The sequence below is a fragment of the Sphaerodactylus townsendi genome, linkage group LG17, assembly GCF_021028975.2.
Source record: "Sphaerodactylus townsendi isolate TG3544 linkage group LG17, MPM_Stown_v2.3, whole genome shotgun sequence".
NCBI classification, from domain to species: domain Eukaryota; kingdom Metazoa; phylum Chordata; class Lepidosauria; order Squamata; family Sphaerodactylidae; genus Sphaerodactylus; species Sphaerodactylus townsendi.
In genome coordinates this window covers 6,177,815-6,197,198 of record NC_059441.1, presented here as the reverse complement: position 1 = coordinate 6,197,198, position 19,384 = coordinate 6,177,815, and the positions used below count along the sequence as shown (strand labels likewise).

Here is a 19,384-nt window from a genome sequence, read left to right as displayed (position 1 = left end):
GCATTAAAATCCATTTAAAATCAGTAGCAACATCGTAACTCGCATTAAAACCCTTTTTGAGATGGTGTCTGAACCCCAAGTCCCTGCTCTCGTACCCCTTGGAGGAGATCAGCAGCTCACTCACAAATGAGACCCTTATTATCCATGTACCTGACTGTTGTGGGTTTCCTGGGCACCGTGGCTGTGGTCCGGTAGTTTTAGGTCCTAACATTTTGCCCGAATCCATGGCTCACATCTTCAGAAGCACGTCAGGGGAAGATGCGATCAGTCTACAGCCCCCCCCCCCCCCCCCGCAGCGTGAGTACAAGCTAACTAACTCAGCTGCCTCAAACTATTCCACAAATCTGCTTAAACTGCCAAAGGTCCTGCTGTTTAATGTCTTGTCGAAGGCTTTCACGGCCGGAATCACTGGGGTGCTGTGTGGTTTCCGGGCTGTATGGCCGTGTTCTAGCAGCATTCTCTCCTGACGTTTCGCCTGCATCTGTGGCTGGCATCTTCAGAGGATCTGAATGTGTGGGTCACAGATGCCAGCCACAGATGCAGGCGAAACGTCAGGGGAGAATGCTGCTAGAACACGGCCATACAGCCCGGAAACCACACAGCACCCAAGTCCTGCTGTTTGTTCTGACTGGTGCCAAAATTGAAGAGCAGCTCAGATTTCAGAAGGCAAAAGGGGACATTAAAAAGGCCCTGCGAAGGCCTGAATTCCTATCAAGATATGCCATGCCCATGGACGTAGGTAAGGGGGGGGGTTCTCGGGTTTGAACCCCCCCCATTCATGCCCGAAGCTCCGCCCCTCCGTTTGTGGGTTTTTGAAAACATTTTAGTGCTTTTCCGGTTTTTGGCCTGCAGGGGGCGCATTGTTTGGGCGAGCAGCACCAAACTTTCAGGGATTGTTTGGGAGACTCTCCTGATGATATAATCAATCTCACTTGAGTTCCACACAGCCACATATTTGAGTAGGCAGATCAAACGAGGGCATCTCTCTCGTAGCCATAGAAGCAACACAGTCATAACTACACACCAAATGTCTGAACACTTTGCATTTTATTCTGGAAGTTAAAAAAGGAACCAAGATTTTTGGATTGTAACACGGAGTATGAAGGACATAAGAAGCGTGCTCCAATATTAAAGCAATTATGGGATAGCATTGTAACAACGAATCACCGTGGCTACTGCCTCCAGCAGGCCCTTCGACAGAGCAAGGCCTCCCTGGCCGGCAAAAGCTGGGAACGTCCATTTCACTGGACCACTCCCAGAAACAGGCCTTCATGCCACAGGCTGGATCTTTTCTGAGGTTTCAGTGCAGCTTTAAGAGAAGGCCGTCACTTCACTCTGCACGGATATTTCTTAAGTCGTTATTTCAGAAAGGAGCACCAAGCGAAACAGCCACGGCCAAGCTCTCTGCTGATACCATCCACCCATCCAACACATTCAGATGCACAGGAGCCTGAACTTGACTTGTCATTTCACTTCCTTTCCCAGAAGTGGATCCCAATGTCTTTCAGGAAGGCACAAACAAGTGTGTGTCCGTTTAAAAACATTTAAACAAAAGCATTATGACAGAAAATGTACATTTGCAACCAAAATTCTGACACTTGTAAAATACTGCACATACAAATAAAGGTGGCCAAAGGGAACATCACGCAAAGGAGTAAGAAGGTTTCAGGTATTGCCTGCTTCGAGGTTTGGGCAGTGCCATAATCCCAGGCCTCTTGTGGATTCCTCCAGTCACCCCTGGGCCTTTGGAGCTGGCTGACGTGCAGGTTTTGTTATCCCTGGGAAGTCAAAGGAAAATGTGACACCCTCTGGTAGCTCTTTCCTCCTAGTAGCTCAGGGCAGCCCTCCACCACCAAAAGACTGAAGACATCCAGGGCGTTCAGGGCAAGAGGGGGACGGGGACTCTGGTCTCGCCAGTCTGGCATTAATCATTACAGCACATTTCCGCTCTGCGCTGGGCCAAAAATTTCATCCATTGATAAAGAAATCAACAGAAACCAGAGTTGTACCCCAGCCTGTACAACAACAAGGCTCTGGTTTCAACTGATTTCTGTATTATGAAACAGCATCAGGAAAGGAGCATTTAGACCTCTGTTGCCAGAACTAAGGACAGCCCATATTGCCAGCTTGATGACACCTCACCCCACCTTCTGAGACCCCACCCTCCCCCACTAGGGTCAAAACAACCAACATTCCACCCGACTGAGAGAGCTGCACTAGAAGGTGGCTAATGAGCTGAGAACAGGAAAGGAGGGGGGTGGGGGTCTGAACGAAGCGGGGGCCCAGGCAGCACGAGGAACACGGCAGGATCAACGAGCTGATCGTGACCGTCTGACCGCTTCACAAGGATGAGAAGAACACCCTTGCTTGGACTGCTGTTTAAGGCTATGAAAAAGCTAGAAACAATTCTTAGGTGTAAGGATGTGTGCTGGCAACCAAGATCAGATTAACTCATCCCATAATATTCCCAGTGTGATGCAGTGGTTAACAGCAGGCGGACTCTAATCTGGAGAACCAGGTTTGATTCCCCGTTCCTGCACATGAAGCCTGCTGGGTGAGCAGGCTTCATGTTACGGCTCTCTCCGAACTCTCTCAGTCCCACCTGCCCCACAAGATGCCTGTTGTGGGTACAGGAAGAGAAGGAGTTTGTCAGCCACTTTGAAATCCAAGCTTCTATTACTATGTATGGGTGTGGTATGAAGAACGCTGACGGGAAGAAAGATTCATTGGAAATGTGGTGCTGGAGGAGTTTCATGGATCCTGTGGATCATCAAAAAGACAAATCCAGCATGAACTCTCCCTGCCTGGGTTACTGACTGGGACCTGGCAGGTGTGTGTGGAGCAGGGGGGTACAGCAGGACAGGTGCTTCTCCCCTCTCCCCAAAACAAGCCAGTTCCTTTGAGAAGCAGGCTGGGCTGAAAGGCAGCAGCCGGTGTTGGCAGCAACGCCCCACAAGAGCCAAACAGAGGAAGCTCCTGGGTACCTGGCGAGCTGAGAGAGCAGACAGACGCTCCACAGTCACCTGGACTGACGGCCTCGAGGACAGAGTGGAAAACTTCCACACAGGACCTTCTCTTCATCCTGCCAGCCAAGAATGGTACTCACATCCCCATTTTTGAACCATAAAGCCCCAAGGTCCTCTGGGTTGGATTGTATGAGGGAGAGCCAGGTGCCAGCATTGGCCTTGAGTCTCTCAGGCCGGGGCGAGTTCCTTGCACAGAGTCCTCTCCAGTTCCAGGCAGCAACCCCAGCCACCAGGAACAAGCTGTGGACTCAATGCTGCCAATTCCCAGCAATGGCTTTCTGTGCCTAGAGACAGGTGTCACATGAGGTTCACACTCCCCTTAACCCTTAATTGACTGGCAGGAAGGTCAATGTCCCTTCATGGGAGGACTCGGATTGATGTCACTGGCCCTTGACATTCTCCCAGGCTCTGGGGCTAGAGTGGAGCTTCAAGTTCCCAAAGGAGTGCCGCTTCCGAGACAGCTGCTCTTCATGGTGGCTGGGCAGAGCCTTTTCCTTGTCTGTGGCTGATCAGGGGACCCCCCAGAGAGGTTTACCCTTTTGAATTGCAAGCCAGCTAGACAAGAGAGGCTGCCCTTATGGCATCCGTGCCCCCCCCCCCCCCCCGGATGGAGCAATCACCAAATGGGCATCTTCCACACAGAAGTTTACTGCACCTCTCCAGAAGGCGGCTTGTAGCCCATTTTGCCACTGCATTACTTGATTCAGGGGACTCGTTGAAAGATCAGAACAAAATAGGCTTGTCTGTTTCTAACAAGCGCTCCCATTATGTCAGCCAATTTTTCCCACCCAGCTTGAAGGGGAAGATGTGCTTAATGCTGCCGCTGCGTGTTCCCCTGTGGGCAGCCAGCCACTCCCCCTTTCCATCACACGCCTGGCCCTGGCGAGTCTGGAGCCCCCCGGACCCATTCAGCCCTCCGAAGCTACGTGAGAACTGCGCTCAGACTCTCCCCTCGTCTGACACCAGAGCGCTGCCAGTGAAGGCTTTTATAAGCTTCTTCAAAATTAAAGTGACTGCAAGATTATTCTGTGCCAGGCCTCTCGCACAATCGCCCGCAGGGAAATGAAGAAATTAAAATGGGGCTTCATTCCTATCAGTAGCCGACAAACCAGTTCCAGTGATTCCCAAAGTGGGTGTTACCGCCCCCTGGTGGGTGCTGCAGCGATCCAGGGGGGTGGTGATGGCCACAGGTAGAAACATGAATACATATATCTTTCTGTTTAATTGCTGTTAAAATTTAAAAAAAAATTAATTTCCAGGGGGCGCTAAGTAATATTTTTTCTAGAAAGGGGGCGGTAGGCCAAATAAGTTTGGGAACCACTGACTTATACGAACTTTGTGAAGAATCGGAAAAAAGTACCTTTTAGAGTGAGCCTGGTAGCCTCTGGAGCCCGTTTTCTTCTTCTTGGTTTCCCTGAAGAATTGGGGCTTTTTTCTCTTCCTTCCCTTGTTGGCTCCACTGCGGAAGTAGCCAGATGTTGTGCAGGTGGCTTCATCGTCAATCCTGTCACTTCTTCCAGCGTCCGTCGCTAGGCCTGACTCTTCAGCTACTGCAGAAAGAGACCCAAACACTCCACACTGCATGCGACATCCAATCACACCGGTTGTCTGCAACTCTTAACCCTCTGGCAGCACCTCTGCAGAAGGAAAGAGAGCCTGCTGCCTGGTGACAGTGGCAAGTCTTTGACTTACCCAGCATGGCTACCATCAAGGGTTCACTCTGTGCCCAGAGTGGCTCCTTTCACTTGATTCCTGGTTTTAAGGTACAGTGACATCTGAGCAGAATTTACCTTTCAGTTCAGAGCAAAACCTCTGTGCTTGCCTAGACCGGAGGGGTTTTCCTATCCATGTACACACAGAAGTATCAAAGGTTGAAACTGATGAGATATAATACCTGGTAGTGTCCCTTCAGAGTATTTCTGCATCACTTTGATTATTTCTCCACCGTACTTTTCTAGTTTGTCCTCTGTAACACCATCAATCTGAAGCAAAACGGCTGCATCCGAAGATAATGTCTCTGAAAGCAGAGAACGGGATCAAACCTGTGGAATTCAGACACACACAAAGACCTTCACCTCCCACCCCAATGTCACGCGAGACTCTCCCTCTCTTGGTTTAGACATGGAGCACTGCATGGCTTGCTGTAAACACATAATACATCTCCTGTTCTGCTATCAAGAAAGAGCTTGGTTATAAAATCCCCAGATTGGAGAAGGGTCAGAGAAAGTGGAGCCACCTTCCACCACGTCCTGCCAGGTGCTGCTGCAGGGGACAGGCGGGTAGAGCAAGGGGGCAGAGAGGGGGTGGGGGGTGGGCGAGCCTCCCCTTCCTCCTGCTTGCAAGTTCCTGCCAAGGGAGGAGCTGGGGTGTGAGCTTGTGCGTCACTCAGACTGGTGGCAGCAAAGCAAAGGGCAGGCTGGCATTCACCCCGCTGGAGCTGCCGCTGCATGTGGGGGGGGGGTGCAAGGGCGGGAAGGATGAGGGGGAGATTGGGGACCCACCTCCCATCCCCCACTGCTGAGGAAGGCAGGGAGCAGTTGGGTGGGCGGGCAGGCAGAGCTTTGGCAAGAGGGTCTGGCAAGTGAACCGCAAAATGGGGCAGCGTTATCAGTGGGACTGTGAGTTTCTCACGTGCCCCCACATGTCATAGATCAAGGTCATATATGACAAGTACAAAGTCCTGCAGAAAGTCAGCAGCTACAAACAAGACAGCATTTTGGAGCCCCCGAAAGATTTAACCTGGCAAAAGCTCTCCGTTTAGAGCCAACTGTCAGGCGCCGTCCCCACAGAAACATTAACTCCCCCTATTAATTAATTATTCAAACTTGATATTCCGCCCCATCCCCACCCTACAGCTTCACCGGGGGCGGGGAGGTTAACATTACCTGCTATTCTTTTCAGGGTAGCAGTGTTGAAAATGTTGAAGTAATGGACATCCAACAGCTTCCCGAGGTTTTTGCAAACATCTGTGAGTTCTGAGAGGCACTCCTTCACCATCTCCTCCCGCTTGGAAGTCCTGGCTGCTGAGACCCGCTGCTTGCGAATGCTGCTGGCGCTGTCTGTTTCGCAGAACTCCACCTGGAGAAAGCCAAATCATCGCTGAACTGTACACAATAAGCAAAGGGTCATTACCCAGAGTCTCTTTCAGAGCTTGAAACTAACCAGGGAAGCAAGCGACATACACGCCTTTTCTCTCTGCAGAGACTTCTCTCTATAACGAGTTTCCTGATTATGTTTTTCTGTGCCCTGGACTCTATGTCTGGAAAGTTGTGACCTGTACTAGAGAGGAGTCAGTCGCTTAGGTAAGTGGGCATACCTGCAAAGAGCCATTCAGCACAGCCTGCGCTCTCTCCCCTAGCTGGATGTAGGCCACTGCTTGGTCATTGGCCGTGATATACAGCTCTTCATGCAGGATCTTGTCCAGTATTAGCTTTCTAAACAGCCGCTCAACATTATGGCGGGAGTAACCAGCTCCTTTTCCAAATATGCCCGACTGAATCTTGGCGCTTTTTGTACCTGTCCAGAAACAGAGACTGTGAATGCCTGGCCAAGGAAAGCAGAGAATGGAAAATAGCCCAGAGACTCAGATCCCAACATTCACCACTTTCCAAAGTAACAGTAGAGAGAAAATGAAGATTTCAGACTAGTTCTGTGTACATTCATCTTGCCTTTTTAAAAAAGAAATTTTATTAGTACTTAGAAACTTGACAACACAAAAAAGAAAAAGAAGAATCACAAAAAGTACATTTAACTAAAGGGCTCCCGATTTTATCTTCACCGAGTATTATCCCATAAAGATATTACTAGTTGCTCTTTAGTAACGTAAGTAAAATTAGATCTTAATCGTTACTACTGATGAACTTCACTCTTTTCTCTATAAAGTCTTACGCTTGATCATCTTCTAACCTTCAAATCTACAAGATACCAATTCATTTTTTTCTGTTTTGTCTAAACAGTCTATCAAAGGGTTTCCAACTATCCAAAAATTTAGATAAATCATTTTCTGTAAGCAATGCAGTACAATCACTTTCCAAAATTCAGAAGACTTAATATTTGCCAGCCAATATATTCTGGAAACATTGGGAAAACCCTCCCAGTGGACCACGCCCTTTCCAGGCAGCCTGGCTGCTGACCACCAAGTGGGACTTTGGGGCTAAGGAGAGCAGCAACAGCGCCTGGGACTGAGAACATGCAGCAGCACTAGCTGCCTTCTGGAAATCCCTTGCTTAGGGGCTGAATTTTCCACTAGGTGAGACAGAGCTATTCCACCAGGACTATAATTGAAGGCAGCCCCGGAGCGGAGCTGTCCAGCACTGAATTTGTTCTTAGGACTATCTTTATACAATCTTTTATATAAATGCTATTTTATTTATATTGTTAGCTGCTCTGAGCCCGCTCTGGTGGAAAGAGTGGGCTATTAAATCAAAATAATAAATGAATATGTAAATAAACAAACACATTGATGGGATAGAGGTGGGCCCATAAGAAATCCCTTCTGGATTATTAAACTATCTAGAACAGGGGTCTGCAACCTGCGGCTCTCCTGATGTTCATGGACTACAATTCCCAACAGCCCCTGCCAGCAGCCGTGCTGGCAGGAGCTGATGGGAATTGTAGTCCATGAACATCTGGAGAGTCGCAGGTTGCAGACCTCTGATAATGATCTTGGCAAGCAGCAGGAAGTAATCACAGTGAGGACAGATCAGCAAAGAGGGCTTTGCGCGCCTTCCTCTTTCTAGCACTGGCCACAAGGTGACTCGCAAAAGGCACGAGGAAGACCAAGACAGTCCTGGCCGGCTGCTACCCGGAAAAGCCCAACTGCCTTTCTGTGGCAAATACAACGCCTGATCAACCATGCGTGTTAGAGCTCACCCAAGAAAATGTCAACCATCATATTCAGTGTGTATCTTCCCACATTCCTCTTCATGCTCCTTGCTCCCCTTTCATCACAATAGTCTTGAACAAACCGAATAATGTTCTTTACTTCTTCAGTCACATTCTTCAATTTATAATTCTAACAAAAATAAATGGGTTTGTTTTACTGCACCAAACTACTGGCAACATTTGACTGCTGAACTTGATTCACGCTGCTATAAATAACGGAGTATTTTTCTCACCTTTCATTTCACATAAGGTACAAGACATGCAAATTAAATGAATGATTTTACTCAAATCTGGAATTTACATGCGACATCTGAGAGACTCACTAGGAATATCATCTGGATTTCAGTCCAGTAGCACTTCAGAGACTAGCAAGATTTTTGAGGTACAGCTTCTGAGAGTCAGATGGGATTAAATAACAAAGGGAGATTTGACTCTCAAAAGCTTGTACCCCCAAAATCTTGTTAGTTTCTAAGGTGCTACTAGGCTTGAGTCTAGCGGTTCTACTGCAGACAAACACGGCTCCCTCTAAAACTTGTGAGGAATATGTTGAGGAAGATTTGAAAGACACCACCTGAAAGACTTCTTTTTTTCAACCCACAATCATGCCTGACTGGCCACTATGAGAAGTCTATTCAAATGATTCTAAAATATTGCATTTCAAAACCTGTACTTACCTGTTTTTTGCTGCAGTTGTCACAACTTACTTCAGGATGTTCCTTACAATACTTTGGATTGAAGTCAGTTTCCCCAAAGTAAGCCAGCAGCTGCAGCCTCCGGCACTCCACTACATTCTCACAGTAATGAACCATGCTGAAGAGGTTACTCAAGTGAGTCTGCTGAGAATGTCTGTTCCGATCTTTTTCCACTGAAAAGCAAAGAACAGGCCCCTTGATTTGTTGGTGAAGGGGGTGCGTGAGGCGGGAAGTTATGGAACAGACTCTGGCTTCAAGCCAGTTCTATGCAAGCATGCAGAGAACAGGAGGATACTAAAGGTGGCACACAGACTTTTGTTAGTCTGAGGCAGCAGAAACTTGGCTGACACCCATGCTTGCACACTCCTTACCTTGTGCACTGAGTGTGCTTGAAATTCCGCACACTTAGGGAGAGTGGACTTTCAAAGGAAGCGGCACAATTTTGTTTACAGTGGTTCACTCCAGGAAGGTGAGGAATGGCCCCATTTGGCACTGACTGCTTGCCTTAGGTCAGTGGTGGCGAACCTTTGGCGCTCCAGATGTTATGGACTACAATTCCCATCAGCCCCTGCCAGCATGGCCAATTGGCCATGCTGGCAGGTGCTGATGGGAATTGTAGTCCACTGCTTCTAGATATGCCAGCGTCCCTGCAACAACGTCCAGGTGAAGCTTCTGCGCAGCCTTCGAGGGCAGTCCTGCATAGAGGACTTTCTAGCTAACCGAACAAAAGGTGACTCTATTGTCACCCTGACAAGGGCTGGGATCTCCCTCTGGCATTCCAAGCAAGGCCTCCCTGCTTCTGGCACTTACTCTGAATCAACCTCCTGAGCCTGGTGACATCACTGTAGGTGTAGAAAAGCAGGCAGTGGGACATTTCGCCATCGCGCCCTGCACGGCCCGACTCCTGATAGTAGCCCTCGATGGACTTGGGGAGGGAAGCGTGGATAACAAAGCGCACGTCCGGTTTATCAATCCCCATGCCAAAAGCAATGGTTGCACAGATCACCTGGAGGGGAACAGAGGAGATCGCAGCACAACAGAAGGCAAGGACAGGGTCACGACACACCTCATGCAACAACTCCGCAGGTCCCGTTCCCACGGTATTCAGCTTGTGCCGAGGAGGAGGAAGGCGGAATGGCAGCACTTGCAGAGGCACGGGGACAACCACGCGGCCCAGGGGCTGTTGCGCTTTGCCCCAAGACAGGCACAAGCGCCTCGGAGTCAAGGCAGCTGGGAGCTCCCCTCCCTCCGCAGTTCTCCTGGCTTTTAGGTCATGCTCAGGCAAAGCTACACTGGCTACACATTCAGCACATTTTGCACTAATTGAAGATTTCCCCATCAACCCTCACACCAGCCATTCCACACACACAGCCAACATATTCCACAGCTAATAATTCGCACTGAGACCAGCGTCAGCTCCTTCTGCACCTCTCGCTTCTTGAGGCGGGGGCGGGGCGGAGCTTTGCTCTATATCTTTGTAGTCTTGAAGCCTTTTACCTGACATCCGTCCTGATTAATCCACTTCTTCTGCACAAGGTCTCTGGTGTTGTCAGGGAGACCAGCGTGATATGCCAGCGCAAGCACACCTGCCCTCTGCAAATTGCTGGCCACCCCATCGCACTCGTACCGGGAGAGGCAGTAGATTATTCCAGAGTCATCTGGGAAGAGAGAACTCGCGTGAGGACAGGGGTGCTGGCTCCTCTGATGAATGGCTGCCACCAGCAGTTTCTTACCAGCAGCAAGACGCGCAAGCACACATAACAACTCACACATTGTGTGTGTGCTTTATTGAGCATCAGGCCCTAGAACAGACTTGCAGAGATGGCAACCAGCTTAATAATTTAAACAGGGTTTCAATACTGTTGCTAACTACCAAAAGATTCAGTTCCTTCTTATCCACAAGTATTTCTCTTTACTGACACCCAGATTTTTGCAAGGGGGAAAACAAGCGGAGCTGACTCACGTGGGTGATATTTTTTGATCCACTGCAAACAGTCCAAAGCAACGCTTTTTGGCTTTTTGGGCAAAACGTCATATTTTAAGTTGTGCCTGTTGAAGCTCATACTAAACCTAGAAAAATTCAGCAGAAATCAAATGTTTAAAATACAGTACATTTTTGAAGACTATATATATGAGCAGTAAGAAATGATATGGAAACCAAAAGTTGCTGGGCTTCAAGTCAGCTCCCTCCCTTCTCCCCAAGACCCACGGAAGGGACCGGCCTTCACCCCGATCATCTCCAGACGAAACTTACACTTGCGGTTTACGCATTTCAAGTTGATTGAGGATGTCCTTCTGCACCCTCGGGTTGGCCGTGGCTGTGAGGGCCATCATAGGAACAGAGCCAAACTTCTTGCGAAGCATATTCAGCCGCTTGTAGTCTGGGCGGAAGTCATGGCCCCACTGGCCGGAAGACAACACAGAAGGGATAGGAACGTCAAAACAGCCCTGCTGGAGTAGTCAGGGCCCACCTAGTCCTATAATGTTTCCTATAGTGGCTAACCACATCCCCTGCGCAGGTGTCAAACTCGCAGCCCTCCAGATGTTATGGACTACAGTTCCCATCATCCCCTGCCAGCATCATGCCCTAGAGCAGTGGTGGCGAACCTTTGGCACTCCAGATGTTAAGGACTACAATTCCCATCAGCCCCGGCCAGCATGACCAATTGGCCATGCTGGCAGGGGCTGATGGGAATTGTAGTCCATAACATCTGGAGTGCCAAAGGTTCGCCACCACTGCCCTAGAGGGTCAACAAACAGGCCAGTTGTCAAGAGAATAACTTCTCAGAGACTGACTGCCCCTGAATATGCAGGCTCTCCTTTGTAGGCACAGAGGGATCTCTGCTCCATTAATCCGCCTGACCCTCTTTTCAAGCCACGTGTGCTGGTGGCCGTCCAGACAGTCCTTGGCTGTGAATCCCACCCTGCAATGACTCTTGAGGAAAGAAGGTTGCATCCACCCCCAGCTAAATGTAGGAATCCAACCGGCTCAGAGGTCTGTGACGGTTTGAACCAGCCCGTCGGCCTCACCTGACTGACACAGTGCGCCTCGTCAATCACAAAGCGGGCCAACAGCTGCCGCTCAAACAGGTGCTCCAGGGTGGACATCAGGCGGCCACTCAGACAGACCTGGAGAAGGCACGGGACAGAAACTTCCCTGGTGAGCTGGTCTCGCTGCTTCGCACATGACACCTCACTTATACTCAAGCATGTCATGCTTTGGGAATACAGAAGTGCTCTACAGTCCTTATCTAATTTGCCTTCAACCCCACCAAACGTCAGTGTGGTTAACCCACCCAAGCCCTGCTTCATATTTAGTGGTTCAGCAGGGGGGACAGAATAGCCCTTGTCCAGCGTCGCAGCAGCCGCTTCCACCCCTGTCCACGGCATCTCCCACTTGGTGGCTTCTGGGCTGTACACACACCTTCTCTGGAGTGACATAGAGAAGTTTTATGATGGGATCTTTATTTGAGAGCTGCATGTAAGTCCTGGAAACTTCGGCATCTGTCTTATCACCCGTCAGGTAAGTAGCTGGAATCTGCAATGCAGACAAAGGGTTACATTCCCCCAAAACGGCTGTGCTGACATTCTGAAAGCTGCCAACGGAGCCCCGAACCTCCCTCAACAGGTGGTGAGCTGTTCTTCAGTCCTACCGGCAATGCAGCCCAACATGTGCTTTTCTTACTCCTTCCCCCAAAGGGCTGCATGCCCAAACTCACCAACGAAAGGTCAGAAAATACCCAGCTATGCCCACACCTGGGAAGAGGCCAAGTGAAACTCCTGCCCAGACTGACAGAAGCTACTGTTGATTTTCAGCCTGAGTTCCTAACGGCCAGTTCAATCCATTCCCCTTGGATTAACCTGATGCCAAACTGTGGTGCCCAAACACTTCTTTACAGATCAGAAGGAATATAAAGATAAATTGCCGAAGAGCAGGATTAGTAAGCAAGCCTTTATTGGCAGTACAACAATAATAAAAACAGATTAAAAAGCATATACAATACAGGATATACATGTTAGGACGAAGGAAATCTACTGGCATTTAGTAATTTCCAGGAGAAAGTCTGCCACTATCATACAGAGAGAAGGATCAGGGTTGTCCAACAAGTAGTGTAATCTAATTAAATCGGGGAGATCGGGTAAATGTAAAGGAGTGAGATTCACATACTTGAATCTGATTCCCTTGAATCTGAGACAGTGAAGTAATTGGTGGGCCAGAGATTCAACTGAGCCATCGGTACATGGGCACAATCTTTTAGCCTTTTCTTGCTTATTAAATCTGCCATGTAACAAGGCAGAAGGCATAACAGGATTAGAGCAGGATTAGAGACACACAGACAGCGGCTGCCAAAGAGAAGAGAGCCACATGCACACTTGAACTCACATCCATGGATGTCAGCTTTTGAACTTGATCGACGATCAGCGATCTCAAGGGGGAGATCACAATGGTGACTCCAGAGGAAACGCAGGCCGGCAGCTGATAGCACAAGCTCTTGCCACCTCCTGTATCAGAGGGAGAAACAGCACGGACAGTTTGAAGCATGGGCAGAAGGCACTCCTGCACCACCCCCCCCCCCCCCCCCCGGTCTTTTCCTGCTTTCCTTCCGGTGCTCACTACAGTGCAGCAACCTGCTTTGGGAATGGCATCGGCTGCATCACTGCTTGGTGCCCCGCCCCCCCCCAATGTACTGCTCTGCCCAAGGCATTTGTACTTTTACAGGTCTTCAAAAAGTTCTGGAAAGATGGGTTGAACAGGTGTGGTTCAAAAGCTCAATGAGATATTGACATTGTGTTTTTATCCCTGAGTTATGAAGGAACATCACTTGCGTATGTAAGTGACCACTGAAGAAGAAACAATTCAGTCAAAACACGTTTGGTCGTTTGCTTTCTTTCTCACAATATCTTGTGTTTCTGTCAAAGAACAACGGTTTTCTTCAGAGTTATAGGTGATTCTGAAACAGACTCAATCTGTTCTAGAACCTTCGCTGGTTTACAGACTCTGCCCATATTCCAGCTGCATATCCCATATGCTGCTCATTATAAAATACCAAGTATGATTCTGCAAAGGAGTAGCTCCAAGGGAAAAGGGGTGTATGCACCAGGTGTGCGCCCTGTGGGGGTGTGGAGGGCATTCTGGGGGTGTGGCGGGAGGATGCACCGGTTGCTCTTCCCCCTTGTTACACCTCTGAGGTTCTGGCACTGAATTTTGAGCACACGAGTCATAGCATCTCATCAGCTCCTCAGATGCAGAAGCTCACCTTTGTAAAAACCATCCCCACCCCACCCCAGCAAATGGCACTGCCTTCTGCCCACCCCCCCCCATTACCGCCACCTGGCCAGTCATCGCAGGACCCACCTGTAGGCATCAAGATGAAACAGTCTTCATTCAGCAGAGCAGCATTGATGGCCTCCAACTGGTTCATTCGGAAGTGATGAAGACCAAATCTTTTGTGAAATATCTTCATCATTTTGTCAGAATGGGGGAATGTTAAGCCTTTGAAGCACTCCAGCGCTGCACTTCTGGGTGGATTTTGGACCAGTGGGGCTGGGAGAGGAGGAACAGACAGCATATGGCTCTGGAGTTTTCCCAACAGGTGCTTTCCTGACACCAGCCGGGTTTTCCAGGGAAGTGGACCGGGCCGCCGTGAAAGAAGCGGTGTGGCTTGCCAGTCCAGGCAGCTACCCCACTCCCCGCCCTTGTACTAACCTGGGCTCACAAGGTCACACCGGGCTCACCGACTACAGCAGCTGCCCCCGCCCCCCTTCCCAGTGCCAACCACTTCCTCCAGGGCAGTTCTGAGCTGCAGGTTCACCAGCTTCGGCAGCCATCCCCCTCCCAGTGCTGTTATGGGCTGGCGAACCCACTGTGCGCTTGCCAGCTTGGGTAGTCATCGCCCCCACCCAGTGCTGATCTGGGGTGCCAAGCCTCCTGTGGGCTCTCCAGCTGAGGCAGCAGCCTGCCTGCCCGCCCCCCTCCTGATCTGGGCTGGTGACCCTGCTGGAGGCTCGCCAGCCAAGGAAGCCCCCCCCCCGCCCAAACAAAGCACATTTGAGGAGCAGCAGTGGCGTAGGAGGTTAAGAGCTCGTGTATCTAATCTGGAGGAACCGGGTTTGATTCCCAGCTCTGCCACCTGAGCTGTGGAGGCTGATCTGGGGAATTCAGATTAGCCTGTGCACTCCCACACACGCCAGATGGGTGACCTTGGGCTAGTCACAGCTTCTCGGAGCTCTCTCAGCTCCACCTACCTCACAGGGTGTTTGTTGTGAGGGGGGAAGGGCAAGGAGATTGTAAGCCCCTTTGAGTCCCCTAAAGGAGAGAAAGGGGGGATATAAATCCAAACTCTTCTTCTTCTTCTTCTTCATTTATGTCATTTTTCAGCCCTCATAACAAATGAATTCGACACCCCTGCCCTGCTCCGTCCCAAGCCTCAGAATCAAATGCACATACCCAAAACTGGGACTCTGCATAACACAACACCTGGCAGTACCACTGAGGGGTCGCTGGGTCACTGCCACGCCCCCTCTCTATCCACCAGGGCCCAGGAAGCCAATCACAAAATGAGCTCAGTTCACCTGCACGGCCCTTGACAGGCACGAAGCCGTCTGATTGGGGATTGGCGGGATTTGGAAGACGGAAGTTTCCTTTCCCTGCGGCAGGCTGATCTTCCCAAACAGGTTGGCGGAGACCCGTCGACGGCTGCTCAACCACGGAGCTAAAGAGCACGTCATCCAGCTCGTCAAAAGCATCCATATCAAAATCCTGGTCGTCTGCTGCTGAGTGGCAAACGGCTCCCAAACGGCTCTCAGCCGAGCAGGGGTTGTTTTGGTCCCTCAAGCCTGCCAGGGTCTCCTTGGAACGCATCCTGCACTCATTTCTCTTGTCCCCGAGCAACGATCCTTCACGAACCCTGTGCCTGGATAGAGAGATTCCTGCATCTGCTGAGATACCGCTGTCCAGAGCAGAACTCTCTGAAAAAGCGAATGCATCGGCCTCACCCGGGTGCTGCGCTTTGGTAGGAAAGGGGGTTGAACGGAATTTGTGCAGGTTCCCAACAGGAGGTAGCGTTCTGGAGAAAAGTTCGCTACCACAGTCAGAGCTCCTTCCGGGGCCGGTGGCATAACTCTGTTTCAGCTGAAGAGAAACCTCACCATACAGAAAGTTATCGTCCCCCCAAGACGTTTGGTGGTTTACGGTGCGAGAGAGGGTGGACTTCCTTCTGCGCACTTCAGCATGATTTAATAGTCTTCTTCTGCAAAGAAAGAGCACAAGGTTAACACTCCATCCCTTTCTCCTACTATTTGCTTACTGTGTTTATAGTTCGCCTTCCTCACAGAGTTTCGGGGCAGATATGGAGTTGGGTGTGGTCAGCATACTGATGACAACCTGCTCCAAAACCATGAATAGTTTCTCCTAAAGGTTTTACTTAAGAGACTGAATAGCATGGGGTGTCAAACTGCACTCTGAGGACCTGGTCTCCAATGGCAACCCTTGGAATCTGGCCTGTAGGAAACTGTTTTGGCCACTCCAGAGCAACCCCTCCCCCATACCTTCACACATCTGCTGATCTCGTACTAGTAAGCTGAAGACTTTTGTACACAGTCCAGACAGCGTCTCAAGCAGGCTTTGCTGAAACAGCTGCTGAAACTTCTGCTTCTTAACTGCCATTTTGCATTTTTTAGAAAAAACAAATGGTGAATCTGAACTATTTCCCTCAGGAAGCCACTCAATCTTGTTAATTTAGCAAAGACGCTATAAAGGAACAAAAAAATCCAAGGTCACAATACCAGTACACATGAATGAGGAAAGGGCAGGGCTCAGCACAGAAATGCTGCTCTGGAGGAACCAGAAACGAGGGCCAAGGACTGCGGCTTCAGGGATGGGGGGAAAGATGTTCACAACTGCTAGAAATTTCTTCGTGCAGCTCTAACAATTTGCTTCACCTTTACCTTGGTTCTTCAGGGATACAAACGTTTTAACTAGTTTTATTTAGACACAAGCAACATAGGTTTCAGGCCTTGTGATTATTATTGAGAAGTTGACACAATTCAGCAGAGTTTATCACGTTCTGAGCATGCTTATACCGGAGAGTGAATATGCACACGTGCACACATGCTGAATCACTGAAGCCTCCAACCTGTGATCTCTCTTCCGCAGAAGCTCCTTCCCACAAGACAAAGACTCCAGCTCTCTTTCTGGGATGGAATCCACCAGATCACAGATTCCCTCCATCGTACTGTACAGAAGATTTTCATGTGGCAGCACGTTACCTGAAACATCATCATCATCATCATGTTAGTTGCAAGCAATCTGCTATTTGAAAGCTGGTGTTCAAACCACTAATCCCCAACATTTATTTATTTATATTTTAGACTTATAGGCCGCCTCTTCCCAGAAGGGCTCGAGGCGGCTCCCAACATGGCTGTTCTCCAACAGCAACTCAAACAGCATAACTTAACACATTTAAAACTCCAGCAGCAGTTACACACAGTTTAAAACAGCTCAACAGTTTAAACAATTTAAACAGTTTAAAACAGGCGCCCGATCCCAAGGCTAAAAGAAAAAGGAAAAAATAAAAGAAGAAAAAAGAAGAAGAAAGGGAGGGAACAGGCGGGCCCAGATGGAATCAACAGTGGGCCCGACCAAGATGACAGAGGATGGAAGTTGGCAGCCTCAATTTCAATTCCGATTTCAGTTTCAGTGTCCGTATACTTCAGGAAGACTTAAGTACATTTCTGATTTTGCCATGACTGCTTTGTCAGTGTTCCCTTTCTATCCCTTTGGTCCACACCCAGGCTACAAACCCAGAACATTTGGCACCCCCAACCATGCCCTGAGATTTACCCAACTACGATGCTGCCAGCCAGTCTGCATCGGAAGAACATGGAAAACTGCGTATTCTCCAAAAGAGAAGAACCAAACACAACAGCATAAGGCAATTTTACCTTCCTGCCCTTCATTGAAGCTGGCAAAACCAGAGTCTGGTGAGCTGCTTTTCACATCTTCAACTATTTTCTCAAGAGGAGAGTCTCTGAAAATATGACATGAATATAAACTCCAGATACGTACACAGTAGAGAAAATAATTATTTCAAAACCTGTGCAAAGGTTCGAATTCCTTTGTTACAAAGAGGGGGAAAAATTCGCTATTGCCCAATATTCACATTCTGAAACCAACACATGACCAAAGAAAACATATTCCCTATTAGGCCGTTTCTCCTACCAGCTTTTTGGGCCATTTGCTGACAAATCGCTAAGAGTGAATAAACTGAAAAGACAGAAATCAGGAAAGACTTTGTGCTCCCCACATCTCAGAGTTCAGCTGACCCAGCTAAGAACCCAGCGGTTACACTAGATTACTGCTGGAGAAGCAACTTCACGCAGCTACAAAAACCTCTTTCTTCTTGATATGGCAGATCTGGAGACTTGGGATCCACAAGAACACTGACACTTGACTACTGCAGTACATGGGACATTGCTCTTATCAAAACTGATCCAGAAACTCCAGTTGATGCAGAACACTGTGGCTCAGCTATGAATGGAAGCCAGGGGGAGAACATATTACTCCAATGCTGCCTTCACTCCACTGGCTGCCCATCAGTTACCAGGCTCAGTTTAAGGGACTGGCTATTACATGCAGAGCTGCCTTCGTGGCCTTGGCCCCTCCTATCCATGGGACCGCCTCTCCCCCATACGCCATCATGACGGGTTTGCTCATCCATGCAGGCCCTTCTGCAGATGCCACCCATGAGCAAGTGGGCCATATCCACTGCCTGAACACGGGCCTTCTCTGCTGTGGCCCCCCACCTGATGGAATAACCCACCTGAGAAGGCCAGGAGAGTTCCACAAACTATCCAAAACTGAGCTATTCAAAAGGGCTTTTCTACACAAATAAAAGAGTTTATCCTTTACATAAAGGTTTAGAAAGCTACTTGGGTAAATGGTTAGCACTGTGGCCTGTACTACTGCCTGGTACCATCAGTACAATCTTACTATCTGTACCCAGTAAACATAATCCTTCAGTGTAATTTCTGCATTGTTTAACAGGCCATGTTTATATTCATGCTGGCTTCACCTCTACTTTCAGATTTCTATCATTCAAATCTTATTGCAATGTTTATTGGACAGCCCTCTCTGAAAACTGTATTGGCTTACTCTGGTTAATCCGTTTTCAGTCCTAGAGAGAATGGTGGAGTACAAGTAACATAAACAAAGAACACTTCAAATCCATGGGCTGGCTCAGTCATTCCATGGACTCCGAGTGTCTTTTATTTATTTATGTCACAGGGTGGTCCTGAGAAAGGCTTCCGTAGATGTATTTACATGTTTCAAGAACACAGAGAGTTACTGGATTTGGCATACCGAGGACCTTTAAAAGCTGATGAGGCAGGAGGCATTTTTTTCTCTGGGGAGGGAGGTACGAAGTCTTCGCAGTCATCTTCATCCTCAAGGTCTATGCAAATCACCGGCCCACTCGACTTTCCACTGCGCTCCTCACCTCCATTGCAGTCAAAAGCAGCCTGGGCTTTAGCACAATTATCACACAGCAGAAATATTTTATTGGCTTCACATTATAATCAGTCCTCAGAGCTGTCTTAAAATATTGTCAAAGGTTTCCCAGCCAGAATCACTAGTGCATAGGTGTCAAACTCACGGCCCTCCAGACGTTATGAACTACAGTTCCCATCACCCCCTGCCAGCATAATGCTGGCAGGGGATGATGGGAACTGTAGTCCATAACATCTGGAGGGCCGCGAGTTTGACACCTATGCACTAGGGTGGGG

The 19,384-nt window shown here is 49.0% G+C and overlaps 1 protein-coding gene across 1 annotated transcript; it reads right to left on the bottom strand.

Annotated features, from left to right (window-relative positions):
• Positions 1–1,028: 1,028 nt before the first annotated feature.
• Positions 1,029–19,157, bottom strand: BLM (BLM RecQ like helicase). The gene is made up of 19 exons (XM_048482034.1): positions 18,963–19,157; positions 17,546–17,631; positions 16,738–16,870; positions 15,176–15,852; positions 13,959–14,147; positions 12,987–13,105; positions 12,027–12,140; positions 11,633–11,731; positions 10,857–11,005; positions 10,566–10,672; positions 10,100–10,260; positions 9,413–9,608; positions 8,585–8,775; positions 7,899–8,040; positions 6,343–6,542; positions 5,912–6,104; positions 4,921–5,043; positions 4,387–4,576; positions 1,029–1,778 (listed from the first exon to the last, which is right to left on the bottom strand). The coding sequence occupies exons 1-19, from the start codon at positions 18,995–18,997 to the stop codon at positions 1,643–1,645; spliced, it is 3,240 nt and encodes a 1,079-aa protein (XP_048337991.1). The 5' UTR covers positions 18,998–19,157; the 3' UTR covers positions 1,029–1,642.
• Positions 19,158–19,384: the final 227 nt, after the last annotated feature.

What these genes read in the sequence shown, in the direction of transcription:
- BLM (XM_048482034.1), bottom strand. Translation starts at nt 18,997, where the DNA reads ATGCCTCCTGCCTCATCAGCTTTTAAAGGTCCTCG. An exon ending in TTTCATCTTGATGCCTACAG is followed by an intron (nt 13,106 to 13,958) that starts GTGGGTCCTGCG and finishes CCTCTGATACAG; the next exon opens with GAGGTGGCAAGAGCTTGTGC. An exon ending in GATCAAAAAATATCACCCAC is followed by an intron (nt 10,261 to 10,565) that starts GTGAGTCAGCTC and finishes CTCTCTTCCCAG; the next exon opens with ATGACTCTGGAATAATCTAC.